The sequence below is a fragment of the Oncorhynchus masou genome, chromosome 2 (genome assembly GCF_036934945.1).
Source record: "Oncorhynchus masou masou isolate Uvic2021 chromosome 2, UVic_Omas_1.1, whole genome shotgun sequence".
NCBI classification, from domain to species: Eukaryota; Metazoa; Chordata; class Actinopteri; order Salmoniformes; family Salmonidae; genus Oncorhynchus; species Oncorhynchus masou.
In genome coordinates, this window is record NC_088213.1 from 1,226,356 (window position 1) to 1,247,556 (window position 21,201).

Below are 21,201 nucleotides of genomic sequence, written 5' to 3' on the forward strand. Positions count from 1 at the left end.
GACCCCTTCTGCCATGTCTGGTCCCCTGGCCCAGTCCCAAATGGTGTTCCTGACCCCTTCTGCCATGTCTGGTCCCCTGGCCCAGTCCCAAATGGTGTTCCTGACCCCTTCTGCCATGTCTGGTCCCCTGGCCCAGTCCCAAATGGTGTTCCTGACCCCTTCTGCCATGTCTGGTCCCCTGGCCCAGTCCCAAATGGTGTTCCTGACCCCTTCTGCCTTGTCTGGTCCCCTGGCCCAGTCCCAAATGGTGTTCCTGACCCCTTCTGCCTTGTCTGGTCCCCTGGCCCAGTCCCAAATGGTGTTCCTGACCCCTTCTGCCATGTCTGGTCCCCTGGCCCAGTCCCAAATGGTGTTCCTGACCCCTTCTGCCATGTCTGGTCCCCTGGCCCAGTCCCAAATGGTGTTCCTGCCATCCACTGCCTTGTCTGGTCCCCTGGCCCAGGCCCAAATGGTGTTCCTGACCCCTTCTGCCATGTCTGGTCCCCTGGCCCAGTCCCAAATGGTGTTCCTGACCCCTTCTGCCATGTCTGGTCCCCTGGCCCAGGCCCAAATGCTGCAGTACTTTGCACCAACGCGTTTGGACCAGAGCCATGCCAGCCCACTGCCAGTATATATAGTGTACCACCCCTTCTCTGACCCCATCCTCACTCCTTCTCTCTCTCTACTTGGCCTCTCTGTGCTGTAAGGCCTCTCTCTGCCTTCTCTCCCCTGATGTAGAGGTGACAGGTAGCATGACAGAGTGTTTCCAGCAGGTAGAAAGTGATGACCTCTGGTGAGTTCCCACAGTCCAGGGAGATGACACAGCAGATAATGACTTACAGAAAGCAACCAGCACCGTGCTGCCTGTCCCCAGACACACCTACTCATGAAAGTGTTTTTTATTTTTATTTTTACGATTTTCTACATTAACTTTTTATTTTTATTTCTTTAACCATTCCTGAACCTGTGACTAGAAACAAGCTGCATAGGGGCAATACCAGACTAAATGATCTAGTGATTCTGTCTCTTTGAGGCAAAATCTACAGAGCTGTGATTGTTGTATGCCCCATATAAACTCAGCAAAAAATAAATGTCCTCACTGTCAACTGCATTTATTTTCAGAAAAGTTGACGTGTAAATATTTGTATGAACACAACAAGATTCAACAACTGAGACATAAACTGAACAAGTTCCACAGACATGTGACTAACAGAAATTGAATAATAAATTGAATAACAGAAATTGTCCCTGAAAAAGGGGGGGGGTCAAAATCAAAAGTAACAGTCAGTATCTGGTGTGGTCACCAGCTGCATTAAGTACTGCAGTGCATCTCCTCCTCATGGACTGCACCAGATTTGATAGTTCTTGCTGTGAGATGTTACCCCACTCTTCCACCAAGGCACCTGCAAGTTCCCAGACATTTCTGGGGGGAATGGCCCTAGCCCCCACCCTCCGATCTAACAGGTTCCAGACGTGCTCAATGGGATTGAGATCCGGGCTCATCGCTGGCCATGGCAGAACACTGACATTCCTGTCTTGCAGGAAATCACGCACATAACGAGCAGTATGTCTGTTGGCGTTGTCATGCTGGAGGGTCATGTCAGGATGAGCCTGCAGGAAAGGTACCACATGAAGGTGTCTTCCCTGTAATGCACAGCGTTGAGATTGCCTGCAATGGCAACAAGCTCAGTCCGATGATGCTGTGGCTCACCGCCCCAGACCATGACGGACCCTCCACCTCCAAATCGATCCCACTCCAGAGTACAGGCCTCAGTGTAACGTTTATTCCTTCGACGCTAATCACGAATCCGACCATCACCCCTGGAGACACTAAACCCAGTCTTGTTAGTGAAGAGCACTTTTTGCCTGTCCTGTCTGGTCTAGTGACGACGGGTTTGTGCCCATAGGCAACGTTGTTGCTGGTGAGGACCTGCCTTACAACAGGCCTACAAGCCCTCAGTCCAGCCTCTCTCAGCCTATTACGGACAGTCTGAGCACTGATGGAGGGATTGTGTGTTCCTGGTGTAACTCGGGCAGTTGTTGTTGCCATCCTGTACCCGTCCCGCAGGTGTGATGTTCGGATGTACTGATCCAGGTGTTGTTACACGTGGTCTGCCACTATGAAGACGATCAGCTGTCCATCCTGTCTCCTGGCCACAGCTGCAGTCCTCATGCCTCCTTGCAGCATGCCTAAGGCACGTTCATGCAGATGAGCAGGGACCCTGGGCATCTTTCCGTTGGTGTTTTTCCAGAGTCAGTTGAAAGGCCTCTTTTGTGTCCTAAGTTTTCATAACTGTGACTTTAATTGCCTACCGTCTGTAAGCTGTTAGTGTCTTAACGACCGTTCCACAGGTGCATGTTCATTCATTGTTTATGGTTCATTGAACAAGCATGAGAAACATTGTTTTAACCCTTAACTTCCAGATCTTAATTTGTAAAAATCCAAATTACAATTATCTTTGAAAGACAGGGTCCTGAAAAAGGGACATTTCTTTTTTTGCTGAGAATTTTATATAATTTAAATTGAAGAACTCGAAGTGTTGAATAAAGTGGTTTTTTTGTACCAGTTCATAAACCACGTGGAATTGGCACATCGAAAATCTCTTCAAATTGTTTTTGCAATCTGTATGGCGCAGCTGTCAACATTTGTGTCCTCAAATGGAAGTGGTTTCTATTTCTATCTACGTTTCTGTTTATTTCAGTTTGTCTGAAGGTAATTAAAGAGCAGCAGTAAAATAACAATAACGAGACTATATACAGGGGGTACCGAGTCAATGTGTGGGGGCACCGGTTAGTCGAGGTAATATGTTCATGTAGGTAGAGTTATTAAAGTGACTATGCATAGATAATATCAGAGTACCAGCAACGTGAAAGGGGTGAGGGGGGGGAATGCAAATAGTTTGGGTAGCCATTTGATTAGATGTTCAGAAGTCCTATGTCTTTGGGGTAGAAGCTGTTTAGATTCCTCTTGGACCTAGACTTGAAGAGGTTGAAAATGTCAGTGAAGACACTTCAATTGGTCGGAGTACATGTCCTGGTAATCCATCTGGCCCCACGGCTTTGTGAATGTTGACCTGTTTAAAGGTCTTACTCACATCTGCTATGGAGAGCTTGATCACACTGTCGTCCGGAACAACTGGCGCTCTCATGCATGTTTCATTTTTATTTGCCTCGAAGCAGGCATAGAAGTTGTTGAGCTCATGTCACTGGGCAGCTCTCGGCTGTGCTTCCCTTTGTAGTCTAATAGTTTACAAGCCCTGCCACATCCGACGAGCGTCGGAGCCGGTGTAGTACGATTCGATCTTAGTCCTGTATTGACGCTTTGCCTGTTTGATGGTTCGTCGGGGGGCGCAGCGGGATTTCTTATGAACTTCCGGGTTAGAGTCCTGCTCCTCAAAAGCGGCCTCTAGCTCAGTGCGTGCGTTGCCTGAAATCCATGGCTTCTGGTTGGTGAATGTACATACGGTCACTGTGGGGACGACGTCATCGATGCACTTACTGATAAAGCCAATGACTGATATGGTGTGCTCCTCAATGCCATCAGAGGAATCCTGGAACTTTATTTTACATTTACATTTAAGTCATTTAGCAGACGCTCTTATCCAGAGCGACTTACAAATTATCCAGTCTGTGATAGCAAAACAGTCCTGTAGTGTAGCATCTGCTTCATCTGACCACTTTTTTATTGACCGAGTCACTGGTGCTTCCTGCTTTAATTTTTGCTTGTAAGCAGGAATCAGGAGGATAGAATTATGGTCAGATTTGCCGACTGTAGGGCGAGGGAGAGCTTTGTCTGTGTGTGTGGAGTACAGGTGGTCTAGAGTTGTTTTACCTCTGGTTGCACATTTAACATGCTGATAGAAATTTGGTAAAACGGATTTAAGTTTCCCTGCATTAAAGTCCCCGGCCACTAGGAGTGCTGCCTGGATGAGCATTTTCCTGTTTGCTTAGTGTGGAATACAGCACATTGAGTGCGGTCTTAGTGCCAGCATCGGTCTGTGGTGGTATATAGACAGCTATGAAAAATACAGATAGTGTGATCTACAGCTTATCATGAGATACTCTACCTCAGGCGAGCAAAACCTCAGGACTTCCTTAGAAGGTAGCCCAATCTCCATCCTCTTTTTCTCCTTCTTCTCTTCACGCAAATGACAGGAATTTGGGCCTGCTCCCAGGAAAGCAGTATGTCATTCACGTCAGGCTTGTCAAACTGGTTAAAGAAACCTCTCTGGGATATGCCAAAAGCCAGTGACAATGCAAAGCGCCAAATTCATTACTATAAAAATCTAACTTTCATGAAATCACACATGTAAGATACCAAATTAAAGCTACACTTGTTGTGAATCCAGCCAACGTGCCATTTCAAAAAGGCTTTTCGGCGAAAGCAAACGATGCTATTATCTAAGGGTAGCACCTCCGTAAACAAAGAGAGAAAGCATATTTCAAACCTGCAGGCGCGACACAAAATGCAGAAATAAAAAAATAAATCATGCCTGACCTTTGATGAGCTTCTTTTGTTGGCACTCCAATATGTCCCAATAACATCACAAATGGTCCTTTTGTTCGATTAATTCTGTCGATATATATCTAAAATGTCCATTTATTTGGCTCATTTGATCCAGAAAAACACAGGTTCCAACTTGCGCAACGTGACTACAAAATATCTCAAAAGTTACCTGTACTTCAGTTTTTTTTAACGTAAACAATCGATAAAATTGAAGACGGGATGATCTGTGTTCAATACAGGAGGAAAACAAACTGAAGCTAGCTTTCTGGTCACACTTCTCTATCTAACAGTACACTTGAAGTGACCCTCGTTTTGAACAGGGCTACTTCTTCATTACACAAAGGAAAAACCTCAACCAATTTCTAAAGAAAATATGAGGGAATATGGGGATCTGCTGTACCGATGTTGTGCTGAATGGCCTTTAAAAGTACCTCTGAATTCCCATTAACTGACTTCTCCCTCTCTCTCTCTCTCTCTCTCTCACTCTCTCTCACTCTCACTCTGCCTCTCTCACTCTCTCTCTAGTGTGTCCTGATAAGTGCCATGCGTGTACGTGGGATGGTGAATGTTGTCATGGCCAGTGTCTGGGTAGCTGTACTGAACCTAACACTGATTCGTCTTGCGCTGCCTGTCTCCACTACTACCACGAGGGGCGCTGCGTTCCAGACTGCCCCCCCGATACCTATAAGTTTGAAGGCTGGCGCTGCGTCACCCTGGACTTCTGCTCCAGCGTCCACCTGCCCGACTTCGACCGCTTCGTCATTCACAGAAGAGAGTGCATGTCTGACTGTCCTTCTGGATTCACACGCAACAAGAGCAAGAGGTGAGTGGGTTTGTCTTCTTCAAACTGTCCAGCAGATGGAGACAGAGGCTGTTATATTGCTATGGCTTTTTCCAATACTTGTCACTCAGACCTGTGGGATCAACTCTTTAGTCTGAGTCTTTAGACGATACAGGTGTTGTGTTGTGCTGCTCATCAAATCAAATGTTATTTGTCACGTGCGCCGTGTTCAGCAGGTGTAGACATGACAGTTAAATGCTTACTTACAAGCCCTTAAAAAAAATGCAGTTTTAAGAAAAATAAGTGTTAAAGTATTTACTAAAACAATCTGAATTAAAAAAAGAAATTAAAAATAACAATTAAAAGGCAACAATAAAATAACAGTAGCGAGGCTATATACAGAGGGTATAGAGTCAATGTGCGGGGGCACAGCTTAATTGAGGTAATATGTACATGTAGGTAGAGTTAAAGTGACTATGCATAGATAATAAACAGAGTAGCAGCAGGGTAAGAATTGTGGTGGTGGGGGGGAGGGGGGGGGCAGCAGCAATGCAAATAGTCCGGGTAACCATATGATTAGATGTTCACGAGTCTTATGGCTGGGGGTGGAAGGTGTTTCGAAGCCTCCTGGACCTAGACTTGGCGCTCCGGTACTGCCTGCCATGCGGAAGCAGAGAGAACAGTCTGTCTTGGGTGACTGGAGTTTTTGGCAATTCTTTGGGCCTTCCTCTGACACCGCCTGGTATAGAGGTCCTGAATGACAGGAAGCTTGGACCCAGTGAGGTACTGTTCCGTACGCACGACTTCTGTAACCTTTTGAGGATCAGAGGACCAATGCTAAATCTTTTCAGTCGCCTGAGGGGGAATAGGTTTTGTCTTACCTTCTTCACGACTGTCTTGGTGTGTTTGGACCATGATAGTTTATTGGTGATGTGGACACCAAGGAGCTTAACGCTCTCAACCTGCTCCACTACAGCCCCGTCGATGAGAATGGGGTTGTGCTCTGTCCTCATTTTCCTGTCGTCCACAATCGTCTCCTTTTGTCTTGATCACATTGAGGGAGAGGTTGTTGTCCTGGCACCACACTGCCAGGTCTCTGACCTCCTCCCTATATGCTGTCTCATTGTTTCCGGTGATCAGGCCTACCACTGTTGTGTCGTCAGCAAACTTAATGATGGTGTTGGAGTCGTGCCTGGCCACTCAATCATGGGTGAACAGGGAGTAGTCCCAGGGGGTGTTTAGTCCCAGGGTCCTTAGCTTAGCGATGAGCTTTGAGGGCACTATGGTGTTGAACACTGAGCCGTGGTCAATGAATATCATTCTCACGTAGGTGTTCCTTTTGCCCAGGTGGGAAAGGCAGTGTGGAGTGCAATAGAGATTACATAATCTGTGGATCTGTTGGGGTGGTATGCAAATTAGTGTGTCTAGGGTTTCTGGGAAAATTGTGTTGATGTGAGCCATGACCAGCCTTTGAAAGCACTTTATGGCTACAGACATGAGTGCTAAGGGTTGGTAGTCATTTATGCAGGTTACCTTGTGTTACTGGGGAGCTCGCGGCTGGGCTTCCCTTTGTAGTCAGTAATAGTTTGCAAGCCCTGCCACATCGGAGCCTGTGTAGTGCCATCCGATCTTAGTCCTGTGTTGACGCTTTGCCTGTTTGATGGTTCGTCGGAGGGCATAGCGGGATTTCTTATAAGCTTCCGGGTAAGAGTCCCGCTCCTTGAAAGTGGCAGCTCTTGCCTCTAGCTCAGTGTGGATGTTGCCTGTAATCCATGGCTTCTGGTTGCTGTATGTACTGATGAAGCCAGTGACCTATATGGGGTATTCAATGCCATTGGAAGAATCACGGGACATATTCCAGTCTGTGCTAGCTAGAGGTCGACCGATTTATGATTTTTCAACGCCGATACCGATTATTGGAGTTCCCTAAAAAAGCCGATACCGATTAATAGGCCGATTTTTAAAATAAATAAATAATAAATAAAATAAAAAATAATATATATATTTTTTATTTTATTTATTATTATTTTTTTAAATATTTTAAAATGTAATTTTATTATTTTAATTTTATTTGTAATAATGACAATTTCAACAATACTGAATGAACACTTATTTTAACTTAATATAATACATCAATAACATCAAGTTAGCCGCAAATAAATAATGAAACATATTCAATTTGGTTTAAATAATGCAAAAACAAAGTGTTGGAGGAGAATGTAAAAGTGCAATATGTGCCATGCAAGAAAGCTAACGTTTCAGTTCCTGCTCAGAACATTTTAAATTTATTTTTTTATTTCACCTTTATTTTACCAGGTAGGCTAGTTAAGAACAAGTTCTCATTTACAACTGCGACCTGGCCAAGATAAAGCATAGCAGTGTGAACAAACAACAACACAGTTACACATGGAGTAAACAATAAACAAGTCAATAACACAGTAGAAAAAAAGAGAGTCTATATACATTGTGTGCAAAAGGCATGATGAGTTAGGCGAATAATTACAATTTTGCAGATTAACACTGGAGTGATAAATGATCAGATGGTCATGTGCAAGTAGAGATACTGGTGTGCAAAAGAGCAGAAAAGTAAATAATAAAAACAGTATGGGGATGAGGTAGGTAAATTGGGTGGGCTATTTACCGATTGACAATGTACAGCTGCAGCGATCGGCTACCTGCTCAGATAGCAGATGTTTGAAGTTGGTGAGGGAGATAAAAGTCTCCAACTTCAGCGATTCGTTCCAGTCACAGGCAGTAGAGAACTGGAAGTAAAGGCGGCCAAATGAGGCTTTGGCTTTAGGGATGATCAGTGAGATACACCTGCTGGAGCGCGTGCTACGGATGGGTGTTTCCATCGTGACCAGTGAACTGAGATAAGGCGGAGCTTTACCTAGCATGGACTTGTAGATGACCTGGAGCCAGTGGGTCTGGCGACGAGTATGTAGCGAGGGCCAGCCGACTAGAGCATACAGCTCGCACTGATGGGTGGTATAAGGTGCTTTAGTAACAAAACGGATGGCACTGTGATAAACTGCATCCAGTTTGCTGAGTAGAGTATTGGAAGCTATTTTGTAGATGACATCACCGAAGTCGAGGATTGGTAGGATAGTCAATTTTACTAGGGTAAGTTTGGCGGCGTGAGTGAAGGAGGCTTTGTTGCGGAATAGAAAGCCGATTCTAGATTTGATTTTCGATTGGAGATGTTTGATATGAATCTGGAAGGAGAGTTTACAGTCTAGCCAGACACCTAGGTACTTATAGATGTCCACATATTCTAGGTCGGAACCATCCAGGGTGGTGATGCTAGTCGGGCGTGCAGGCAGCGAACGGTTGAAAAGCATGCATTTGGTTTTACTAGCGTTTAGAGCGGTTGGAGGCCACGGAAGGAGTGTTGTATGACATTGAAGCTCGTTTGGAGGTTAGATAGCACAGTGTCCAAGGACGGGCCAGAAGTATACAGAATGGTGTGGTCTGCGTAGAGGTGGATCAGGGAATCGCCCCCAGCAAGAGCAACATCATTTATATATACAGAGAGAAGAGTCGGCCCGAGAATTGAACCCTGTGGCACCCCCATAGAGACTGCCAGAGGACCGGACAACATGCCCTCCGATTCTACACACTGAACTCTGTCTGCAAAGTAGTTGGTGAACCAGGCAAGGCAGTCATTAGAAAAACTGAGGCTACTGAGTCTGCCGATAAGAATATGGTGATTGACAGAGTCGAAAGCCTTGGCCAGGTCGATGAAGATGGCTGAACAGTACTGTCTTTTATCGATGGCGGTTATGATATCGTTTAGTACCTTGAGCGTGGCTGAGGTGCACCTGTGACCGGCTCGGAAACCAGATTGCACAGCGGAGAAGGTACGGTGGGATTCAAGATGGTCAGTGATCTGTTTGTTGACTTGGCTTTCGAAGACCTTAGGCAGGGCAGGATGGATATACGTCTGTAACAGTTTGGGTCCAGGGTGTCTCCCCCTTTGAAGAGGGGGATGACCGCGGCAGCTTTCCAATCCTTGGGGATCTCAGACGATACGAAAGAGAAGTTGAACAGGCTGGTAATAGGGGTTGCGACAATGGCGGCGGATAGTTTCAGAAATAGAGGGTCCAGATTGTCAAGCCCAGCTGATTTGTACGGGTCCAGGTTTTGCAGCTCTTTCAGAACATCTGCTATCTGAATTTGGGTAAAGGAGAAGCTGGGGATGCTTTGACGAGTAGCTGCGGGGGGGGTTGGCCGAGGTTGGAGTAGCCAGGCGGAAGGCATGGCCAGCCGTTGAGAAATGCTTATAGAAGTTTTTGATTATCATGTATTTATCGGTGGTGACCGTGTTGCCTGCAGTGGGCAGCTGGGAGGAGGTGCTCTTGTTCTCCATGGTTAGAGCTACACATTTCTGACCTTTGCTTTCCTGACTGACTGTGTGTATTGGTTCCTGACTTTCCTGAACAGTTGCATATCGCGAGGACTATTCGATGCTATTGCACTCTGCCACAGGATGTTTTTGTGCTGGTCGAGGGCAGTCAGGTCTGGAGTGAACCAAGGGCTATATCTGCTCTGAGTTCTGCATTTTTTTGAACGGAACATGCTTATCTAAGATGGTGAGGAAGTTACTTTTAAAGAATGACCAGGCATCCTCAACTGACGGGATGTGGTCAATATCCTTCCAGGATACCCGGGCCAGGAAGTGTTTTAGGGAGCATTTGACAGTGATGAGGGGTGGTCATTTGACAGCGGACCTATAGCGGATACAGGCAATGACACAGTGATCGCTGAGATCCTGTTTGAAGACAGTGGAGGTGTATTTGGAGGGCCAGTTGGTCAGGATACTGTCTATGAGGGTGCCCATGTTTACAGATTTAGGGTTGTACCTGGTGGGTTCCTTGATGATTTGTGTGAGATTGAGGGCATCTAGCTTAGATTGTAGGACTGCCGGGGTGTTAAGCATATCCCAGTTTAGGTCACCTAACAGAACAAACTCTGAAGCTCAATAGGTGGCGATCAATTCCCAAATGGTGTCCAGGGCACAGCTGGGAGCTGAGGGGTGTCTGGAGCAGGTGGCAACAGTGAGAGACTTATTTCTGGAGAGATTGAATTTTTTAATTAGAAGTTCGAACTGTTTGGGTATAGACCTGGAAAGTATGACATTATTTTGCAGGCTATCTCTGCAGTAAACTGCAACTCCTCCCCCTTTGGCAGTTCTATCTTGACAGAAAATGTTACAGTTGGGTATGGAAATCTCAGAATTTTTGGTGGCCTTCCTGAGCCAGGATTCAGACACGGCAAGGACATCAGGGTTGGCAGAGTGTGCTAAAGCAGTGAGTAAAGCAAACTTAGGGAGGAGGCTTCTGATGTTGACATGCATGAAACCAAGGCTTTTTCGATCACAGAAGTCAACAAATGAGGGTGCCTGGGGACATGCAGGGCCTGGGTTTACCTCCACATCACCCGCGGAACAGAGTAGGATGAGGGTGCGGCTATCAAAACTGGTCGCCTAGAGCGTTTGGGACAGAGAATGAAAGGAGCAGATTTCTGGGCATGGTAGAATATATTCAGGGCATAATGTGCAGACAGGGGTATAGTGGGGTGCGGGTACAGCGGAGGTAAGCCCATGCACTGGGTAATGTTGAGAGAGGCTGTATCTCTGGACATGCTGGTTGTAATGGGTGAGGTCACTGCATGTGTGGGAGGTGGGACAAAGGAGGTATCAGAGGTATGAAGAGTAGAACTAGGGGCTCCATTGTAAACTAAAACAATGATAACTAACCTGAACAACAGTATACAAGGCTTATTGACATTTGAGAGAGAAATACAGCGAGGCAAACAGTAATTGCAGGTGTTGATTGGGAGAGCTAGCTAAAACAGTAGGTGAGACAACAACAGCTAATCAGCTAGCACAACAACAGCAGGTAAAATGGCGATGACGAGGCAGAGAGGGTCGTATTAACTACACACAGAGCCTGAATGCGGCTGGGGCCGACAGATAAAATATAAATAAACAGAATGGAGTACTGTGATTAATGGACAGTCCAGCATGTATCAGCTATGTAGCCAGGTGATCAGTGTCCCGGGGGCAGCAGTAGATGGAACAGGGAAGCCCCACTACGCTGGCACGCAGGCCACACGGCGTTTAAGGTTAGTATCCCGGGGCTAGTAGTAGCGTCTGCTCCGACGGAGGCCGGTTGAAGGCACAGCGGATGGAGTATTCGTCTGAGTATTCGTCGCCGTAACCGACTTCAGTGTGCAAATGCTCACCTTCGATGGCCAAAAGGCAAACGGTGGTCACACCAGATACTGACTGGTTCTGATCCACACCAGATACTGACTGGTTCTGATCCCCACCAGATACTGACTGGTTCTGATCCACACCAGATACTGACTGGTTCTGATCCACACCAGATACTGACTGGTTCTGATCCACACCAGATACTGACTGGTTCTGATCCACACCAGATACTGACTGGTTCTGATCCACACCAGATACTGACTGGTTCTGATCCACACCAGATACTGACTGGTTCTGATCCACACCCCTATCTGTTTTAAACTGTTCTCTCTGACCAACAGATGCATATCTGTATTCCCAGTCCTGTGAAATCCACAGATTAGGACCTAATGAATTTATTAAACTGATTTCCTTATGAACTGTAACTCAGTAGAATATTTGAAATGGTTTGTTGCGTTTCTATTTTTGTTCAGTATACCTTGGTATGTTTTATGTCTGTCTGACTGTCCCGGTCCCACTCTCCCCCATCTCCAGTATGTTCTGCAGTGCGTGTGACGGGCTATGTGATAAGATCTGTGATGAGAAGGTCATTGACTCCGTGGACGCAGCCCAGTCTCTGAAGGGATGTACCGTCGTCAAGGGCAACCTACAAATCAACATCCGTAGAGGACGTAAGTACCTGTTATAGTACAGTTATATATCGCTACCTGTTATAGTACAGTTATATATCGCTACCTGTTATAGTACAGTTATATATCGCTACCTGTTATAGTACAGTTATATATCGCTACCTGTTATAGTACAGTGATATATCGCTACCTGTTATAGTACAGTTATATATCGCTACCTGTTATAGTACAGTGATATATCGCTACCTGTTATAGTACAGTGATATATCGCTACCTGTTATAGTACAGTGATATATCGCTACCTGTTATAGTACAGTGATATATCGCTACCTGTTATAGTACAGTTATATATCGCTACCTGTTATAGTACAGTTATATATCGCTACCTGTTATAGTACAGTTATATATCGCTACCTGTTCTAGTACAGTTATATATCGCTACCTGTTATAGTACAGTTATATATCGCTACCTGTTATAGTACAGTTATATATCGCTACCTGTTATAGTACAGTTATATATCGCTACCTGTTATAGTGCAGTTATATATCGCTACCTGTTATAGTACAGTTATATATCGCTACCTGTTATAGTACAGTTATATATCGCTACCTGTAGTACAGTTATTATAGTACAGTTATATATCGCTACCTGTTATAGTACAGTTATATATCGCTACCTGTTATAGTACAGTTATATATCGCTACCTGTTATAGTACAGTTATATATCGCTACCTGTTTTAGTACAGTTATATATCGCTACCTGTTATAGTACAGTTATATATCGCTACCTGTTATAGTGCAGTGATATATCGCTACCTGTTATAGTACAGTTATATATCGCTACCTGTTATAGTACAGTTATATATCGCTACCTGTTATAGTACAGTTATATATCGCTACCTGTTATAGTACAGTTATATATCGCTACCTGTTATAGTACAGTTATATATCGCTACCTGTTATAGTACAGTTATATATCGCTACCTGTTATAGTACAGTTATATATCGCTACCTGTTATAGTGCAGTGATATATCGCTACCTGTTATAGTACAGTTATATATCGCTACCTGTTATAGTACAGTTATATATCGCTACCTGTTATAGTACAGTTATATATCGCTACCTGTTATAGTACAGTTATATATCGCTACCTGTTATAGTGCAGTGATATATCGCTACCTGTTATAGTACAGTTATATATCGCTACCTGTTATAGTGCAGTGATATATCGCTACCTGTTATAGTGCAGTTATATATCGCTACCTGTTATAGTGCAGTGATATATCGCTACCTGTTATAGTGCAGTTATATATCGCTACCTGTTATAGTGCAGTTATATATCGCTACCTGTTATAGTACAGTTATATATCGCTACCTGTTATAGTGCAGTTATATATCGCTGCCTGTTATAGTAGGGAACAGTGAGAGGCAACGATCCTAACTCCTTTCTCTGTCTCCTCCTCTAGAGAACAGTGAGAGGCAACGATCCTAACTCCTTTTTCTGTCTCCTCCTCTAGAGAACAGTGAGAGGCAACGATCCTAACTCCTTTCTCTGTCTCCTCCTCTAGAGAACAGTGAGAGGCAACGATCCTAACTCCTTTCTCTGTCTCCTCCTCTAGAGTCTCCTCCTCTAGAGAAGAACAGTGAGAGGCAACGCTCCTAACTCCTTTCTCTGTCTCCTCCTCTAGAGAACAGTGAGAGGCAACGATCCTAACTCCTTTCTCTGTCTCCTCCTCTAGAGAACAGTGAGAGGCAACGATCCTAACTCCTTTCTCTGTCTCCTCCTCTAGAGAACATAGTGTCTGAGCTGGAGAGTTTCATGGGATTGATCCAGACAGTGACTGGCTACGTGAGAATCAGACACTCTCAGACGCTGGGCTCCCTGTCCTTCCTCAAGAGCCTCCGCTACATCAATGGAGAGGATCTGATGGACGAGTATGTTACCACATTATTATGGATCCTCATTCATCCTCATCCATCCTCATCCTCGTTCCCCCAGCTACTACTACTGCTACTACTGCTACTACCACTACCACTACCACTACTACTGCTACGACTACCACTACTACTGCTACGACTACCACTACTACTGCTACGACTACCACTACTACTACTACTACTACTACCACTACCACTACTGCTTCTACTACCACTACTACTACAACTACTAATACCGCTACTACTACCACCACCACCACTCCCTCCCTCCTCTTCCTCCTCTTCCTCTTCCTGGGGTTTATTATGGATCCCCATTAGTTCCTGCCAAGGCAGCAGCTACTCTTCCTGGCGATTATTATGGATCCCCATAAGTTCCTGCCAAAGAAGCAGCTACTCTTCCTGGGGTTTATTATGGATCCCCATTAGTTCCTGCCAAGGCAGCAGCTACTCTTCCTGGGGTTTATTATGGATCCCCATTAGTTCCTGCCAAGGCAGCAGCTACTCTTCCTGGCGATTATTATGGATCCCCATAAGTTCCTGCCAAAGAAGCAGCTACTCTTCCTGGGGTTTATTATGGATCCCCATTAGTTCCTGTCAAGGCAGCAGCTACTCTTCCTGGCGATTATTATGGATCCCCATAAGTTCCTGCCAAGGCAGCAGCTACTCTTCCTGGGGTTTATTATGGATCCCCATTAGTTCCTGCCAAGGCAGCAGCTACTCTTCCTGGGGTTTATTATGGATCCCCATTAGTTCCTGTCAAGGCAGCAGCTACTCTTCCTGGGGTTTATTATGGATCCCCATTAGTTCCTGCCAAGGCAGCAGCTACTCTTCCTGGGGTTTATTATGGATCCCCATTAGTTCCTGCCAAGGCAGCAGCTACTCTTCCTGGGGTTTATTATGGATCCCCATTAGTTCCTGTTGCCCCATTAGTTCCTTTCCCCACCCCTCTACATTCTGTCTGCTTTGTAAAGGAGGACCAGCTCCCCACCCCTCTACATTCTGTCAGCTTTGTAAAGGAGGACCAGCTCCCCACCCCTCTACATTCTGTCAGCTTTGTAAAGGAGGACCAGCTCCCCACCCCTCTACATTCTGTCAGCTTTGTAAAGGAGGACCAGCTCCCCACCCCTCTACATTCTGTCAGCTTTGTAAAGGAGGACCAGCTCCCCACCCCTCTACATTCTGTCCCCAGCTCCCCCCTCTACATTCTGTCAGCTTTGTAAAGGAGGACCAGCTCCCCACCCCTCTACATTCTGTCAGCTTTGTAAAGGAGGACCAGCTCCCCACCCCTCTACATTCTGTCATCCCCATCCCCACCCCTCTACATTCTGTCAGCTTTGTAAAGGAGGACCAGCTCCCCACCCCTCTACATTCTGTCAGCTTTGTAAAGGAGGACCAGCTCCCCACCCCTCTACATTCTGTCAACTTTGTAAAGGAGGACCAGCTCCCCACCCCTCTACATTCTGTCAGCTTTGTAAAGGAGGACCAGCTCCCCACCCCTCTACATTCTGTCAGCTTTGTAAAGGAGGACCAGCTCCCCACCCCTCTACATTCTGTCAACTTTGTAAAGGAGGACCAGCTCCCCACCCCTCTACATTCTGTCAGCGTTGTAAAGGAGGACCAGGACCAGCTCCCCACCCCTCTACATTCTGTCAGCTTTGTAAAGGAGGACCAGGACCAGCTCCCCACCCCTCTACATTCTGTCAGCTTTGTAAAGGAGGACCAGGACCAGATCCCCACCCCTCTACATTCTGTCAGCTTTGTAAAGGAGGACCAGCTCCCCACCCCTCTTCATTCTGTCAGCTTTGTAAAGGAGGACCAGCTCCCCACCCCTCTTCATTCTGTCAGCTTTGTAAAGGAGGACCAGCTCCCCACCCCTCTACATTCTGTCAGCTTTGTAAAGGAGGACCAGGACCAGCTCCCCACCCCTCTACATTCTGTCAGCTTTGTAAAGGAGGACCAGGACCAGCTCCCCACCCCTCTACATTCTGTCAGCTTTGTAAAGGAGGACCAGCTCCCCACCCCTCTACATTCTGTCAGCTTTATAAAGGAGGACCAGCTCCCCACCCCTCTACATTCTGTCAACTTTGAAAAGTAGGACCAGCTCCCCACCCCTCTACATTCTGTCAGCTTTGTAAAGGAGGACCAGGACCAGCTCCCCACCCCTCTACATTCTGTCAACTTTGTAAAGTAGGACCAGCTCCCCACCCCTCTACATTCTGTCAACTTTGTAAAGGAGGACCAGATCCCCACCCCTCTACATTCTGTCAGCGTTGTAAAGTAGGACCAGGACCAGCTCCCCACCCCTCTTCATTCTGTCAGCTTTGTAAAGGAGGACCAGCTCCCTACCCCTCTACATTCTGTCAGCGTTGTAAAGGAGGACCAGGACCAGCTCCCCACCCCTCTACATTCTGTCAGCTTTGTAAAGGAGGACCAGCTCCCCACCCCTCTACCTTCTGTCAGCTTTGTAAAGTAGGACCAGCTCCCCACCCCTCTACATTCTGTCAGCTTTGTAAAGTAGGACCAGCTCCCCACCCCTCTACATTCTGTCAGCTTTGTAAAGGAGGACCAGCTCCCCACCCCTCTACATTCTGTCAGCTTTGTAAAGTAGGACCAGCTCCCCACCCCTCTACATTCTGTCAGCTTTGTAAAGGAGGACCAGCGCCCCACCCCTCTACATTCTGTCAGCTTTGTAAAGGAGGACCAGCTCCCCACCCCTCTACATTCTGTCAGCTTTGTAAAGGAGGACCAGCGCCCCACCCCTCTACATTCTGTCAGCTTTGTAAAGGAGGACCAGCTCCCCACCCCTCTACATTCTGTCAACTTTGTAAAGGAGGACCAGCTCCCCACCCCTCTACATTCTGTCAGCTTTGTAAAGGAGGACCAGCTCCCCACCCCTCTACATTCTGTCAGCTTTGTAAAGGAGGACCAGCTCCCCACCCCTCTACATTCTGTCAACTTTGTAAAGGAGGACCAGCTCCCCACCCCTCTACATTCTGTCAGCGTTGTAAAGGAGGACCAGGACCAGCTCCCCACCCCTCTACATTCTGTCAGCTTTGTAAAGGAGGACCAGGACCAGCTCCCCACCCCTCTACATTCTGTCAGCTTTGTAAAGGAGGACCAGGACCAGATCCCCACCCCTCTACATTCTGTCAGCTTTGTAAAGGAGGACCAGCTCCCCACCCCTCTTCATTCTGTCAGCTTTGTAAAGGAGGACCAGCTCCCCACCCCTCTACATTCTGTCAGCTTTGTAAAGGAGGACCAGCTCCCCACCCCTCTTCATTCTGTCAGCTTTGTATGTTAATCAGCAGCATACCACCCTGCATCCCACTATGTTAGGCAGCAGCATACCACCCTGCATCCCACTATGTTAGGCAGCAGCATACCACCCTGCATCCCGCTATGTTAGGCAGCAGCGTACCACCCTGCATCCCACTATGTTAGGCAGCAGCATACCACCCTGCATCCCGCTATGTTAGGCAGCAGCATACCACCCTGCATCCCACTATGTTAGGCAGCAGCATACCACCCTGCATCCCACTATGTTAGGCAGCAGCATACCACCCTGCATCCCACTATGTTAGGCAGCAGCATACCACCCTGCATCCCGCTATGTTAGGCAGCAGCATACCACCCAGCATCCCGCTATGTTAGGCAGCAGCATACCACCCTGCATCCCACTATGTTAGGCAGCAGCATACCACCCTGCATCCCACTATGTTAGGCAGCAGCATACCACCCTGCATCCCACTGTTGGCTTGCTTCTGAAGCTAAGCAGGGTTTGGTCCTGGTCAGTCCCTGGATGGGAGACCAGATGCTGCTGGAAGTGGTGTTGGAGGGCCAGTCGGAGGCACTCTTTCCCAATGCCCCAGGGCAGTGATTGGGGACATTGCCCTGTGTAGGGTTGCTATCTTTCGGATGGGATGTTAGATGGGTGTCTTGGCTCTGTGGTCACTAAAGATCCCATGGCACTTATTGTAATAGTAGGGGTGTTAACCCCGGTATCCTGGCTAAATTCTCAATCGGGCTCTCAAACTATAAGTCACCTAATCATCCCCAGCTTCCAATTGGTCAATTCATCCCCCTCCTCTCCCCTGTAACTATTCCCCAGGTAGAATGTGTTCTCAACTTGTAAAATATGTTGTTGCTGTGTTAATATTGCCTCTGATTCAACTGTAAACCACAGCAGCAACATGTGTTGTGGTGGTTTGGATGAGATGGATCTGCCAGGGCAGGCCTAGATAGTATGACCTTGCTTTGTCTGCTCCTTCGTTGCTCTCGCTAATGGGCCACCTCAACCTCACGGAGCGATCGGAAAGTTTTCAAAAATGGCATCCGAGGTCACGAGAGGGCCTTGGCCTAAACCCCCACCTCTCCTCATCCGTTCTCCCCCTCTCCACTTCCCCTCGGCCTTGTCTCTCTCTGATTAGAAAGGTATCTGCTCCAAGGCTCACTGCATTCCTGCCATTCCTGAGACCTCACGGAACTAAAGTGGTTAAAGTTGTGTTGTTCTACTGCCCCTCTCCTCTCTCATTTTCTCTGTCTTCTCTCTGTTCGGCCCTGTTAAAATCTGCCCCTCTCCTCTCTCATTTTCTCTGTCTTCTCTCCGTTTGGCCCTGTTAAAATCTGCCCCTCTCCTCTCTCATTTTCTCTGTCTTCTCTCTGTTTGGCCCTGTTAAAATCTGCCCCTCTCCTCTCTCATTTTCTGTCTTCTCTCCGTTTGGCCCTGTTAAAATCTGTCCATCTCCTCTCTCATTTTCTGTCTTCTCTCCGTTTGGCCCTGTTAAAATCTGCCCCTCTCCTCTCTCATTTTCTGTCTTCTCTCCGTTTGGCCCTGTTAAAATCTACCCCTCTCCTCTCTCATTTTCTCTGTCTTCTCTCTGTTTGGCCCTGTTAAAATCTGCCCCTCTCCTCTCTCATTTTCTCTGTCTTCTCTCCATTTGGCCCTGTTAAAATCTGCTCCTCTCCTTTTCTGTCTTCTCCCTGTTTTGCCCTGTTAAAATCTACCCCTCTCCTCTCATTTTCTGTCTTCTCTCCGTTTGGCCCTGTTAAAATCTACCCCTTTCCTCTCATTTTCTCTGTCTTCTCTCCGTTTGGCCCTGTTAAAATCTACCCCTCTCCTCTCTCATTTTCTCTGTCTTCTCTCCGTTTGGCCCTGTTAAAATCTACCCCTCTCCTCTCTCATTTTCTCTGTCTTCTCTCTGTTTGGCCCTGTTAAAATCTACCCCTCTCCTCTCTCATTTTCTGTCTTCTCTCTGTTTGGCCCTGTTAAAATCTACCCCTCTCCTCTCTCATTTTCTCTGTCTTCCCTCCGTTTGGCCCTGTTAAAATCTGTCCATCTCCTCTGGTACTGGTCTGGACAGGCAGGATGCAGTAATATTATAATAATCATCTAATCACAAAGGGTGAAAGCAGACTGAGGGTTAGTGTGGTGGGGACCATCAGACTGCAGGGTTAGTGTGGTGGGGACCATCAGACTGCAGGGTTAGTGTGGTGGGGACCATCAGACTGCAGGGTTAGTGTGGTGGGGACCATCAGACTGCAGGGTTAGTGTGGTGGGGACCATCAGACTGCAGGGTTAGTGTGGTGGGGACCATCAGACTGCAGGGTTAGTGTGGTGGGGACCATCAGACTGCAGGGTTAGTGTGGTGGGGACCATCAGACTGAGGGTTAGTGTGGTGGGGACCATCAGACTGCAGGGTTAGTGTGGTGGGGACCATCAGACTGCAGGGTTAGTGTGGTGGGGACCATCAGACTGCAGGGTTAGTGTGGTGGGGACCATCAGACTGCAGGGTTAGTGTGGTGGAGACCATCAGACTGCAGGGTTAGTGTGGTGGGGACCATCAGACTGAGGGTTAGTGTGGTGGGGACCATCAGACTGCAGGGTTAGTGTGGTGGGACCATCAGACTGCAGGGTTAGTGTGGTGGGGACCATCAGACTGAGGGTTAGTGTGGTGGGGACCATCAGACTGCAGGGTTAGTGTGGTGGGGACCATCAGACTGCAGGGTTAGTGTGGTGGGGACCATCAGACTGCAGGGTTAGTGTGGTGGGGACCATCAGACTGCAGGGTTAGTGTGGTGGGGACCATCAGGCTGCAGGGTTAGTGTGGTGGGGACCATCAGACTGCAGGGTTAGTGTGGTGGGGACCATCAGACTGCAGGGTTAGTGTGGTGGGGACCATCAGACTGCAGGGTTAGTGTGGTGGGGACCATCAGGCTGCAGGGTTAGTGTGGTGGGGACCATCAGACTGCAGGGTTAGTGTGGTGGGGACCATCAGACTGCAGGGTTAGTGTGGTGGGGACCATCAGGCTGCAGGGTTAGTGTGGTGGGGACCATCAGACTGCAGGGTTAGTGTGGTGGGGACCATCAGGCTGCAGGGTTAGTGTGGTGGGGACCATCAGACTGAGGGTTAGTGTGGTGGGGACCATCAGACTGCAGGGTTAGTGTGGTGGGGACCATGAGACTGCAGGGTTAGTGTGGTGGGGACCATCAGACTGCAGGGTTAGTGTGGTGGGGACCATCAGACTGCAGGGTTAGTGTGGTGGGGACCATCAGACTGCAGGGTTAGTGTGGTGGGGACCATCAGGCTGCAGGGTTAGTGTGGTGGAGACCATCAGACTGCAGGGTTAGTGTGGTGGGGACCATCAGACTGCAGGGTTAGTGTGGTGGGGACCATCAGACTGCAGGGTTAGTGTGGTGGGGACCATCAGACTGCAGGGTTAGTGTGGTGGGGACCATCAGACTGCAGGGTTAGTGTGGTGGGGACCATCAGACTGCAGGGTTAGTGTGGTGGGGACCATCAGACTGCAGGGTTAGTGTGGTGGGGACCATCAGACTGCAGGGTTAGTGTGGTGGGGACCATCAGACTGCAGGGTTAGTGTGGTGGGGACCATCAGACTGCAGGGTTAGTGTGGTGGGGACCATCAGACTGCAGGGTTAGTGTGGTGGGGACCATCAGACTGCAGGGTTAGTGTGGTGGGGACCATCAGACTGCAGGGTTAGTGTGGTGGGGACCATCAGACTGCAGGGTTAGTGTGGTGGGGACCATCAGACTGCAGGGTTAGTGTGGTGGGGACCATCAGACTGCAGGGTTAGTGTGGTGGGGACCATCAGACTGCAGGGTTAGTGTGGTGGGGACCATCAGACTGCA

The 21,201-nt window shown here is 47.7% G+C and overlaps 1 protein-coding gene across 1 annotated transcript in view; it reads left to right on the plus strand.

The window, feature by feature from the left end:
- Positions 1-21,201, plus strand: part of LOC135554301 (insulin-like growth factor 1 receptor) — a 103,723-nt gene that overhangs the window by 27,397 nt on the left and 55,125 nt on the right. The window contains exons 4-6 of the mRNA XM_064986527.1: positions 5,012-5,309; positions 12,019-12,155; positions 13,906-14,050. Coding sequence (XP_064842599.1) covers positions 5,012-5,309; positions 12,019-12,155; positions 13,906-14,050 — 580 coding nt within the window. The remainder of the gene's footprint in view (positions 1-5,011; positions 5,310-12,018; positions 12,156-13,905; positions 14,051-21,201) is intronic.